Source organism: Musca autumnalis, unplaced genomic scaffold, assembly GCF_047663935.1.
Source record: "Musca autumnalis isolate F117 unplaced genomic scaffold, ASM4766393v1 scaffold_1, whole genome shotgun sequence".
NCBI lineage: Eukaryota > Metazoa > Arthropoda > Insecta > Diptera > Muscidae > Musca > Musca autumnalis.
In genome coordinates this window covers 66,910,872-66,924,442 of record NW_027411644.1, presented here as the reverse complement: position 1 = coordinate 66,924,442, position 13,571 = coordinate 66,910,872, and the positions used below count along the sequence as shown (strand labels likewise).

Here is a 13,571-nt window from a genome sequence, read left to right as displayed (position 1 = left end):
TATTGTTGCAGCGGTAACCGTTGATGACGATATTTGATTGATGATTTGATCTTGAATGTTTTTGACTTCTTCGTCCAAAAAATGTTGAAATTCGATATTAGCCTCCATTGGAGCTCTGGACAAACAATCTGCATTTGAATTGTCGATGCCTCTACGATGGACAACTTTGTAATTAAAATTTTGTAGAAAAGACGCATACCTGAGTAATCTTGCTGACGTCATCGCTGGTGTCTTTGCACTTTGGTGAAAAATTCTTGAAAGTGGACGGTTGTCCGTAATAAGGGTGAATTCTCTTCCCATTAAATACGTAAAAAACTTGTCAACAGCATACACAATAGCCAACGCCTCACGGTCCAATTGACTGTAATTTTGTTCTGCCTTTGTTAAGGCTCTGGATGCAAATGCTACGGGGCGCTCTACTCCGTTTATAATATGAGATAAAACAGCACCAATACCTGTGGGACTTGCGTCACAAGCCAAGGTCACAGGTAAGGTTTCGTTGTAGGGTGTAAGTACCCTATCAGCAACAATTTCTTTTTTGAGATTTTTGAAAGCGTTTTCACAATTTGATGTCCACACAAACTTTTTCCCCTCTTCTAACAATTGTCGCAACGGATGTGTTAAAGTTGATGCATTCGGAATGAACCTTGAATAATATGTAATCATGCCAAGAAATGTTCGCACCTCATTAACGTTCTGTGGTCTTGGCAAATTTATTATGGCTTCGATTTTACTTGGGCACTTTGATATTTTGTTGTGGCTGACAATATATCCTAAATACTGCAGCTCGGTTTTGAAAAATTCGCACTTATTTTTGTTGACGTGTAGTTGATTTGCTTTTAAAACTTCCAAACATTTGATTAATCGCGTCTCGCATTCGTATATTGTACCACCATGTATAATAATGTCGTCGAAATACGATATTGTGCCGTCAAGGCCTTGTAAAATTTGATCCAAAATCCGATTGAATTCACTTGGTGCAGTTTTTATACCAAAAGACAATCTATTCATTCGATATACACCTCTATGTGTCGAAATTGTTTGTATATCCCTGCTCTCTTCATCCACTCTCACATGTAAGTACGCTTTGTATAGGTCGAGCTTGCAAAAATACGTTGAATTTTTAAGTGTATTGAAAATTTCATCAATTCTTTTGATTGGGTAGTGTGCAGGTTCCAATTGTGGATTTACACCAATTTTGTAATCTACACACAAACGCACATTACCATCTGACTTCGGAATGACGACCAACGGCGATCCCCAATTGCTGGTATTTATTTTTGAAATTATTCCATCTCGCTCTAAGCTGTCCAATTCACGCTCCACCTTTTCTCGCAGAGCAAAAGGAACTTGCCTCTCACGCACAAACATTGGCTTTGCCCCTTTCTGCAACTTCAAACAGCACATAGCATCAGGTATACAGCCAACTTGTTGCTTGAAAATTTCTGGATAATTTTTAAGAATTTCTTCCACTGGTCGCACCTCGAAAATTGCACCATGCTCACCTTTTTCACATTCTAAATCGACATCCGTTAGATTTATATGTAAATGACGTATCCACACTCTACCCAGCAGCGCAGAATGTTTTGAATTTACTATGTACATCTCTTCTGTTGATGTTTTGTTTTTATATTTGACTTCCACATCAACGACACCAACTGGAACAAAAACATCTCCGGTATATGACCGAAATGCCATATCTGCTTTTCTCACAGGGTTTTTTAATTGCAATTTATCGTATTCGTTTTGAGGGATTAACGTAAATCCTGCACCAGAATCAATTTCGAACTTTTGCACTTTTCCTTCTATTTGTATTTTTGCATAAAATTTTTGTGTATCCCTTTTTGACATTTGTTGATTGTTTTGATAAATATCGATAATTTTGTTTATGCCAAAATAATCGTTTATGGGGTATGTTCCGTGATATCCACTTGAACTGCCTTGAGAGTCAAACAGCTGATTGCACTGATCGACTGTGTGTGTGTGTTTACCAGTTGTTGATTTCTTTTGCCTCATCTTCATTTGTATACATACTTGTCGTACGTGACCACTTTTCCCACATTCACGACACTTTAGCATTGATTTTTTTACTTTGCATTCATTTGCAATATGATTTGAACGACCGCAACGCAGACACATCCCTTCCAAGCCTAATTCGCCGTAGTTTATTCTCGTTGCTGATTTTGAACGGTGTTGACTGCGACTTCGATTTTTCTTTTGTCGGCTTTGATGAAGTTGATTAATTTCTGTTGATGATGGGGTATTATGCGAAATAGCCTGGCTGTCAAGTTTTGCCGCTTCCATTGTTGTTGCTTTATCTACTATTTCTTTAAACGATGCATTCGGCGTTTGTAGTAGCTGCTCACGTATATGTGTATCTCGCAAGCCTCTTATAAATTGAGAGCGCAAAAATATCTCCGCCACAGATTTTTTGCATTCGCACTCAAACTTACATGAATTTGAACGTTGTTGTAGAACTGCTACAAATTCAGATATGTTTTGGTTCTCATTTTGAACTTCACAAAGGAATCTATGTTGTTCAACCAAAACATTCTTTTTCGGACAAAAATGTGTACTTAGAAGTTGAATTATGTCATCATAACTTAAATCACTTATGTTTCTTGGGGCTGCTAATGTTGCTAGCGTTGAATATATTGATGACCCAATGTATTGCAACAACAATTTAGCACTAGTTATTTTATCGTCGAATACACCTTTTAACTGCAGATGCAATTCTAAACGCTCTTTATACGTTTTGAAGCTTTCTTTTGTAGGTTCAAATTGATCGAAGTTTGTAATAATGTTGACACTGGTAGACGTTGCGGACGACGCTTGTTGGTTCTTCATAGCTGTTGCCATTGTATTAATGGCTTCTAGAAGTTGCGCCAATTGAGCTGACTCCATTTTGCGTTGCAAACGTTGAAGAAATTTATTGAATTTATGCACAGATTCTTATTCAAAGTTTATTGAAATTGACTTTACACTCGTCGCCAATCTTTGTTGTGTATTTTGAAATAAAAAGAAGCACGCGATGAATAAGATTTAATTCAATAATTCTTTATTAAATACTTAACACAACAAATCTTAATATTAATCAAAAATGGAGGTTGAACGGTTTGTACTGGTTGATAGTTAGAATGGCAGTGAGTTATGCTAACAATAACTAGAAAGCAAAAAGCTGTTACTTGAAAGTAACGATTAACGATTTAGTACAAAAGATACATTTGCATTGAGTAGAAAATATTAACAGTACAGGGTTGCCATCAAATATTAATATATATTGAAATACACCACAATGCGTAACTGCCGTGCTGGCAGCCACTCCACTCGGAGACCTTGAGGTCCATTGTGATCATCCAGACTATTGAATTATATGTATTGTAGAGATACAAAGCACTAAGTTTGCCGAGAAAAATACATGCCGATCGACCTTCTTCATATAAAGTCGATATAAAACAAGATATCATTCGTCTAGATACAGGAATAACACTGAACTTTATGGTTTTAAGTTTTCCATTAGCACTTAGAAATATAAAAGAGTTTGAAAACAACAACCCTGAAATCAGTGTTAACGTTTTCGGATATGAAAGAGATTCCATCGAAGGCCCATACTACCTTACAAAGGAGGAAAAGAAACATCATGTTAATCTGATTTTGCTCAACGATGGAGATAAATTCCATTACATATGGATAAAAAACATGTCACGGTAATATAACAAAATTTAAAAATACTCAAATCATTGACTAATTAATTGTATACAAAAAAACATTGTTCCACAACATCCCATACGAGACAAGGGAGATTTCTCTCATATCAATGAGTGCACCCCGATTCATATTTAGCTCAATGATATGGGACCTACTGTTTATCGCCGAGTCCGAACGGCGTGTCTTAAGACACCACTTGTGGAGAAGTTTTTCAAGGCTGAAATACTCAGGAAATGTCACCAACATTACTGAGGGGTATTTTGCCACCGTTGAAAAATGTTTGATGTTGCCTGGCCGGGGAATCGAACCACCGACCTTCTGCGTGCAAGGCGGGCGTGCATACCATTGCACCACGGTGGCACCCATTAATTGTATATTTCTGTTAATTTCAGACTTTTATCATCACAACTAAGTGCTCATGATGGGCGAGTGTATATCTGTAATGGGCGAGTGTATATCTGCCGTGCTGGCAGCCTCTCCACTCGGAGACCTTGAGGTCCATTGTGATCATCCAGACTATTGAATTATGTGTATTGTAGAGATACAAAATTGAAATTTCGGTTTTGACTGTTCACAATTTTTTTTAAAATTGATATTTTTAAAATTTTCTTGCTGAAAGACGAAATTATTAGGTACTTAATAAAGCTGGGTACACATTGTCAGTTTTGAATGACAGCTTTGTTGTTGCTTGCCAGTGTGGTCGTTCATTTTTGTCATTCATCATGCAACCACAAAATATTTTGTGGTTGCTGGACGGTTGGACAGTTATCGATAATTGCAAAAAATCGTCATTCAAAACTGACAATGTGTACTGTACTTAAGTCCACAAAATTATATGATGATCGAGCCATTAGTTTTCGAACTTTAGTCGACACCTCAAAAGGCTTTGTTCAAAGAGGGGGTAATTCCTTAATGAGGTGGTCACTGAAAAAGATAAATAACATGTTCGTCTGCAAAACTCTGCAGCTGGCACCTTTATACATTTTAAGTACTCACAAATCAATCAGCAAATAATATCGATATACACTTTCCCACTTCACTAATTTTAAAATTTGGTTCACAAAATTGATGCATTAGAAACTACAGGCCTGGGTACACAGAAAAATTTTTTAGCCATTTGATAAAAAAATTCAAAGATTCAATCAAAAATTTATCGATTTTCCGGCGATAAAAAAATATGCATTTTTTCCATATTTTTTCCCAAAATTTGCAATATTTGTTATCTTCAAATATTTTAATATTTAAAGTAACGGTAGTTTAAAAACTGATGTATGTTGCTTTGGATGTAATAAACTTGGCTTCATATTTCTTTGAAAGCAAATAGTGATCATATGGTGTTTACAGTTACACAGAAAAAAAATCCGGCGATAAAAAAAAATTATCATATTGACAAAATTCGATAAAATTATTTGATCACAAGGGTGCCACCGTGGTGCAATGGTATGCACACCCGCCTTGCACGCTGAAGGTCATGGGTTCGATTCCCCGGCCAGTCAACATCAAAATTTTCAACGGTGGCAAAATACCCCTCAGTAATGTTGGCGACATTTCCTGAGTATTTCAGCCATGTAAAACTTCTCTATAAAGTGGTGTCGTAAGACACGCCGTTCGGACTCGGCGATAAACAGTAGGTCCCATATCATTGAGCTAATATGAATCGGGGTGCACTCATTGATATGAGAGAAGTCTCCCTTGTCCCGTATGGGATGTTTGTGGAACAATTATTATTATTATATTATTTGATCACAAAGTAAAAATACAACTGATAAAATATTTCACATATTGACAAAAATATTTATCAAAATATTCCACATATTCCATTTTATCAGTTCAATACAAAAAAAATCGATAAATATTTTAGTCAATATGTGAAATATTTTATCAGTTGTATTTTTACTTTGTGATCAAATAATTTTATCGAATTTCGCCAATATGACAATTTTTTTATCGCCGGATTTGTTTTCTGTGTAACTGTAAACACCATATGATCACTATTTGCTTTCAAAGAAATATGAAGCCAAGTTTATTACATCCAAAGCAACATACAACATCAGTTTTTAAACTACCGTTACTTTAAATATTCAAATATTTGAAGATAACAAATATTGCTAATTTTGGGAAAAAGTATGGAAAAAAATGCATATTACCAACAATTATCGGATTTGAACCCTTATGTGGACAAAACTACTTGACGTATCAATATCAAAATTCAAAAACCTTCTGATTGGAATGTTTTCTATCGACTCTCATCAATATATTTGTACTTCGAGGCACTTGGTTTTGACCATTTTTGACCGCTGTCGCGACACTGTGCATCCTTGAAAAACATATGAAGAAAGTGTTATCACGGCGTGTTAGCGTTCAGAGCCAAACTCATAACTTCCGAAGGCTGCGCTAAAAGCGTTTGTCGTGAAAGCCATATAGGTTGAATGAGAAAAAAGCTCATCACTGTAAAAAAACTTGCATTTGAGAAATGAAAAGTTCAATGACAGAGAAGCCACTCCACAGCCGATATGTCTGATGAGCTGGTACCAACAGCGAAACCGGTCACATAATGGTGGTTGTGTGGGATCGAATCATCCGCTTTCCTTTTTCATTTACAAAAAAAACTTTGGTCATTAAGCTCGACTTCAACGAGAAATTAATTAAAGCTCTGTTCCAGAACTAAAAAGTTTTTAAAATTTTTACCACTTTTACACATTTTGCGTTGCCGTACACAAAATTTATATGAAAATCGTTTACGACTTTTACAACATTTACGATTTTACCACTTTATAAAGTACGTGAACAGCCCATAAACTTAATATTAAAATGATCTTTGCCCTAATAGGCAACATTTTCAGAAACAATGTTAATGTTTGGCAAAGATACTTGGATTGGAAGTACCATCAACCGACGAATGTCTCTAATTGTGTCATTTACTAGTTACAGAATAACACTAAGGAATTAATATTTTATGGGTCTATTTGCCTTTTTATAAAAACAACTGATAATGTTCGTGGTATCGACCATTGAAAAAAATGTAAGCATGTGACATCGGAATGTGTGTAAATGTTGTAGAAATTAATATGCATTATATGCATCATCAACATACTACGTACATAGTGGTTCTTTAGGAAGAAAATTGGTCATCTCATAATAGATCGGAAGAACTTTTTATAGAAGACCAGTAGGTCTTATTGGGTGAAGTGGAAAAAAGAGGATTCCATTAAACGGCCTTAATATACAGAAAGAAGTCCAGGAAGAGTATATGACCGATTGTCCCCATCATGACACTATTTGCCTGTTTCACTAAGACGCTTTGAATACAAATTCGTTCGAACTACTACCAAACTTCTCTTTTCTGAAAAATATTTGAATTGTTTTTATTTTCAATCAAACAAACTTGTTCTACAACAACAGGAGTTTTGGTAGTAATTTGAACGAATTTGAATTCGTTTCGCCTTAGAGAAACAGACCATAAATTTGGGTATAAAAACAAAAAATTCTAAGTTTATACTTCCGAAATCATAATTTAAAATACAATCTTTCGCCATTTATACTTACTTCGTATACCATTCGCTGCAAATGCCTCAAACAATTTTGCCGTTAAAACAAAAACAATAGCAATCGGATATTTAGGTCGACGATGTGAACGTAACACTGTGACAAGGCCATAACCGCCAGGTTTTAATTTCCCGGTTTTTAGATTTAATTGTGATGTTATATCAGGTTCATTGTCATCTTTGATTGTGAGTAGGCCCAATGCTGGTAGAGCTTTACGTTTTTTGAATATAAACACCAAGATAAACAAAAGAGGAATAATAAGGAAAATCAAATAAAATAAATGATTTGAATTTGTTGTTGTTGTTTTGTGTTATCACAAAATGTTTATCTATTTCTGGGTCACACTACTACTTACTCTCCTCACTTGCCAATTGGGAGGCCCGAAACATATTTTCAAAATGTAGAATGGAGGAACACTTTGTAAATAAAACTCACACAAACACACAAAGTATAGGCACCGAGGGCTTTCCGTGTTAAATTCTATTCGAAATGGGACAACTTGTCTTCTAAATGTTATAAAGCATTTGCTGTCAACCGCAAATGTAATGATGCGTTTTGCTTTTTTATTTAATGGTTGGTTGCCTGTAGTTGTTATTTTTTTTTAGTTTTTTTATTGGTATCCAATTTCAAAATGTTTTGTTTCAGTTATATTTTCATACTCGTAATAAAGTGATTAAAAAACATGAAAGCAATTTTGTAATTCTTTAAAAATTCTTTACTAATTAATCACTTCTGCTGTAAAATTTGTTAATGTTTTGTTTTTCTTTTACTAAACAATTGTCGTTATTGTTTGGTTTATTTGAATTTAATCGTTTGCCATTTTCCCGTTATTGCACCTTATTGTTTGTGTCTTGTTCCAGCACTCGCGCCTTACTAATTTGTCTGACTTTTCATTTCACTGATTTTGTGGTGTCTGACCATTATCTCTTAGCATCATCTATCATTTCTCGGCTCGAATGTTAGCGACTTTCATTCGGCTATGAGAATTTTTTATTCAGTTAGAATGTGCTGTTTCGCAAGGAGGGTAGTATATAAAAACGAGGTATAATCGACTTCATAAAATTTAAATAATGGCAAATTTTAATAAAACATCTTTTTCCCACTTGTTTGATTCATGAGTAATGACATTTGGTCCTCGGAAACGACTGGATAGGTGTAGTTGTGTAGTGCTGGTTGAGCAGATCGCTAACTCTACGTTTTGCACGGTCAATGAGGACGTCCCTCATTAGCGTAGATGGTCACAGTTCGCAAGACATAATCATCGTGTCACCTGTAGTGCGATTCTCTAACTCAATTTTTGAGTTACCGACAAAAATCGGTAACATTAAAACGCAAAATTATGAAGGAAAAGTTCAAATAAAAGTTGACAATACCATTGCTAACGGTAGAACTTTAAGCTCACTTTTTATTGGTCGCTAACTTACCGAATAATATTGTTAATTACCGAAATTAGAAGCATTTTAATTTTACCGACATTTGTCGGTAACTCAAAAAATGAGTTACAGAATCGCACTACTGGTCTGACAAATGTCGTGACCGGGCAAGCCGTCATTTCTCTTGCATCAGACCATCTCCCCATAATTGTCTCCATTAGCAGACCACCCGATTTCATTACTTCTGAACGCCGCACATTCGTCAATCAAAAGAAAGCTGATTGGTCGGGTTTCAGAGAGTTCACCAATCACCGCTTCAGAGAACTGCCCAAACCTTCTGATGTTCGGTTAGCAGAAAGGACGATACGATACATCATCACTGCGGCATCGAATACCCGAAGTAAGACTAAACTTCCCAACAGAGGCGATGGGATTAGCAAATGAGCGTGTATCAACCCCAGTGACCCAAGAGTCAGGAAGCTGACACTGGATGTTAACAGGCTGGTCGGCGAACATAAGCGGAACAAGTAGTTAAATCATCTGAAGAGTTGCAACATTGGAACCGGTATAAGTAAATTGTGGGCAACGGTTAAGTCACTCTCGAACCCCGGAAGGAGGGATGACGGGACCTCAGTCACCTTTGGCGACGTTACGTTGACTGTCCCGAAAAGGTGTGCAAGTTACTTCAATCGACAGTTTGTCGAGCAACCCAAGAGTGACAGGGCGAAAAGAAGAGTGTTACGTCGCATTAGATCTCTTCCTGCAGAGGATGAACCACCACAGTTTACAATGGATGATTTTGCGAATGTCATCAGGAACGCTAAATCATCCAAAGCGTTGGGCCGTGACGGAATTTCCATGGTAATGTTGAAACAGCTGGATAAGCCGGGAGTGGAGTATCTCACAACAGTTCTCAACTTGTCGCTAGCCACTCTTATTGTTCAGGAAGTCTGGAAAATGGGCAGGGTGGTCCCGCCACTGAAGCCAGACAAGGATGCCAGCAAAGGTGAATCGTACAGGCCGATTACGCTTTTGTCACCTGTAACGAAGACCCTTGAGGCCTTAGTCCTCCCCAGCATTAGAAATAGCTAACAAGTTGCCGATCATCAGCATGGATTCCGTAAGCAGCACAGCACGACAACAGCGCTGCACGCCATCTCCACACATATTTGTCGAGGACTCAACCAGGATCGGCCGTGTGATAGAACAGTGATGGTGGCGCTTGACTTATCAAAAGCCTCTGATACTGTCAAGCACTCCACGCTATTCGAGAACATCGAGCAGACAACCCTCCGGGCAAGTTCAAAACGTTGGATAATCAATTATATCTCCGGAACTGTTTAACCTCTACCTCTCCTGTATTCCTTCATCTCCAGACGGCATTCAGATCGAAACTTATGCGAATGGTTGTACGATCTTGGCGCCAGATACCTCCTCTTATATCATTTGTGAAAGACTGATCTCCTATTTGACAGATTTTACCATATTTTTCCACGCGGGGAATATGCATATATCCGTCACTAAATCTACGGCCACTCTGTTCACCACATTGACGACAGAGGTGAGAACAGAGTTGAATGTCATGGTCGATGGTAGCAGAATTCCGTCTACTAACTTCCCCAAATTTCTAGGAGTCACATTTGGCACTTCCCTCGCCGGCAGCACTTGTTGTTGTTGACCACATATTTATAACGCTATAAGTCGGTCTGGGGTGACGTAGGGGATGAAAGATACCAAGGAACGGTCCTGACCGGCTTTAACATGGTAAAGTCCAGGATTTATCTTGGTCCCTCATTCAAGTGGACACTGACCTCCCCGTGGTGTCACCTGGGGAGCTGCCTTTAACACCCGTTAAAGGTAGTGAGCTAACATGTGCCGCGCGTTCACCCATAACAACGTTAAAAACTTGGGTTTGGGCGTCGGGCTAGTAACCCCCCCATAGAAAAAAGCAGCCTACTATGAAAAAAAAGAAAGAAAAGAAAAACAAACCCCTCTAAAGTTGACGACCCCCGCAAACGTTTTAAGGACCATGATCTGCGAATCTGCACCTGGAATGTTCGCACTCTTTATAGAGAAGGTGCAGTTTACGCGCTGGCAGATGTACTTGAAAAGTACAAGGCCGACATTACTGTCATGCAGGAAATGCGATGGACTGGGAAAGATGTCACAACAACACCTAAAGGTGACGCACTGTATTATAGCTGCCATGACACAAAGCATGAGTTTGGTTGCGGATTTGTAGTTAGTCGGAGGTTAAAACATCTGGTCTCCAGCTTCACCCCAGTGAATGACAGACTCGCTACAATTCGATTTAAAGCAAAATTCTTCAACATCAGCTTTATTTGCGCTCATGCTCCCACTGAAGACAAGGACGAACAGACCAAAGATATTTTTTACGAGCGCTTAGAAGAAACTTACGACCACTACCCTGTCCATGACATTAAAATTATAATAGGCGATTTTAATGCCAAAATTGGAAAGGAGAATATCTCTGGCACAACAGTCGGAAAATTCAGCCTCCACAGTGAAACATCTGACAATGGCATGAGGCTGATAGACTTTGCAGCTGCAAGAAACATGGTAGTTAGCAGTACCAGATTTAAGCATCTCGATGTTCATAAGGGAACCTGGCTGTCGCCAGATCAAAGAACAAGAAATCAAATTGATCACGTTGTTATAGATGGAAGACATGCATCAAGCGTGTTGGATGTACGATCGTTCCGAGGTGCAAACATAGACTCGGACCACTACCTTGTTGCAGCAAAGGTACGTACCAGATTAAACGTAGCAAACAAAGTGCGAACAGACACAACACGGAAGTTGGACATCGGTAAGCTGCAATCACAACGGATAGCCACAGCATATTCCACTCAACTAGCCCAATTGCTTAAAGCGAGCACTCATCGTCCCGATAACATATCAGGACAATGGCAAACCATTGCCCACTCCATGCAAACAGCCGCAAAATCAGTACTTGGATACCAGAGACCTCCACCAAGGAATCCATGGTATGACCAGGAGTGTCGTGCTGCTACCGATGAGAAAAATGCGGCATATAGGGCTACTTTACAATCAGTAGCAACGCGTAGCGCACGAGAGAGGTAACGGGAGAAAAGGAGAGAGAGGAGAAACGTCTTTTCCGCAGGAAAAAGAGAGAGATGGAAAAGCGGGAGTGTGAACAAATCGAGATGTACAGGAGACAGAATGAAGTGCGACAGAATGAATTCTACCAAAGAGTGAAACATCAAACTGACGGCTTTGGAAGTGGCACATCCTCCTGTAGAGACCAGCAAGGCATCTTCTGGGAAGGTATTCAATGTATACCACCCGGCCAAGATGATGTAAAGACAGCAATAAACCGGCTGAAGAATGATAAGGCAGCAGGAGCTGATGGCCTACCAGCCGAGCTGTTTAAAACCGGAGGCGACACGCTGATAAGGTGTATGCATGAGCTAGTTGGCTCCATCTGGCAGGAAGAACGCGTACCCGACGATTGGAACCTGAGCATCCTGTGTCCCGTGCATAAGAAAGGAGATAAGACTTTATGATCCAACTATAGGGGCATAAGTCTTCTCCCTATCGCCTACATGATAGTGTCAGGGATATTGTGCGAACGACTAAAGCCCATGGTAAACGAAATAATTGGACCATACCAATGCGGCTTTAGACCTGGCAAGTCCACCATTAACCAGATATTTACCCTGCGGCAAATCCTGGAGAAGACCCAAGAGATGCAGATCGACACGTACCACCTTTTTGTCGATTATACAGCAGCCTTCGACAGCCCGCTACGTTCAAAGGTATTCCAAGCAATGTCTGAATTTGGCATCCCCGCAAAGCTCATCCGGCTTTGTAAGATGACTTTAACTGATACTAGGTCCTCAGTTAAAATTGGAAAGAACCTCTCCGAAGAATTTTGTAGCAAAAGAGGTTTCAGACAAGGAGACAGCCTTTCGTGTGACCTATTCAACATTTTGCTGGAAAAGGTAATACGAGATGCAAATGTCAAAAGAAATGTCACAATTTACACCAATAGCCACATGTTACTTGCTTATGCTGATGACATAGACATCATGGGACGATCAGTAAAGGAAGTAACTGATACCTTTAGGAAGGTCGAAGCAGAATCTGCGAAAGTGGGTCTGGCGGTAAACGGCGAAAAGACCAAATTGATGGTGTCGGCGCACAAAGCGTCCATAGAGCTCGGACCAACTGTGGAAGTTGGTACCTACAATTTTGAGGTAGTTAAAGACTTCGTCTACCTCGGCACTGCCATAAACACAACAAACAACATCAGTTGTGAAATAAGAAGAAGAATTGTATTGGCCAACAGATGCTACTATGGTCTAAGTAAGCAATTTAAAAACAAAGCCACATCTCGTCAAACAAAAATAACACTATACAAAACGCTGATACTACCCGTGCTAATGTATGGCTCCGAAGCACGGGTACTTGCGCAAGCAGATAAGGCAGTGCTTGATGTGTTTGAGAGGAAAATTCTTCGAAAGATCTACGGGCCGATTTGCGTTGACGGTGAATATCGACGTCGTATGAACCACGAGCTATATAAGCTATACAAAGACATGCATACATATAGTTAAACGTATCGAGATGCAACGATTGCGTTGGCTAGGCCATATCATGAGAATGATGATGAACCCACTAAAAAGGCGTATGAATACATGCCACATGGCGGTGCACGCAGAATCGGCAGGCCTAAGCTTCGATGGAGCATACAAGTGGATGAAGAAATGAAAAGGCGCGATACTCCAAAAAGTCAAGCGAAAAACAGAGGGGAATGGAGATCTTTTCTTAGTTCGGTCTATGGAACAAATGTTCTGTAATGGGCCAACTAAGTGAGTAAGTAAGCGTAACTACTTAAGACAACAATAAAATTATTTTTGATGGCAAATATTCTCGTTTTCATTGCTATGCCACATAGTT

General features: G+C 38.9%; 1 protein-coding gene across 3 annotated transcripts in view; it reads right to left on the bottom strand.

Annotated features, from left to right (window-relative positions):
• Nucleotides 1-8,170, bottom strand: part of LOC141400708 (peptide transporter family 1) — a 30,473-nt gene extending 22,303 nt beyond the window's left edge. The window contains exons 1-3 of one of the 3 annotated variants that reach the window (XM_073980158.1): nucleotides 8,025-8,108; nucleotides 7,610-7,836; nucleotides 7,255-7,464 (exon numbers count right to left, since the gene is read on the bottom strand). In XM_073980158.1, coding sequence (XP_073836259.1) covers nucleotides 7,255-7,464; nucleotides 7,610-7,643 — 244 coding nt within the window. In that variant the 5' untranslated portion in view covers nucleotides 7,644-7,836; nucleotides 8,025-8,108. Of the gene's footprint in view, nucleotides 1-7,254; nucleotides 7,465-7,609 lie in introns of all 3 variants that reach the window. The other 2 variants (XM_073980153.1, XM_073980172.1) reach the window with 2 other exon arrangements.
• Nucleotides 8,171-13,571: the final 5,401 nt, after the last annotated feature.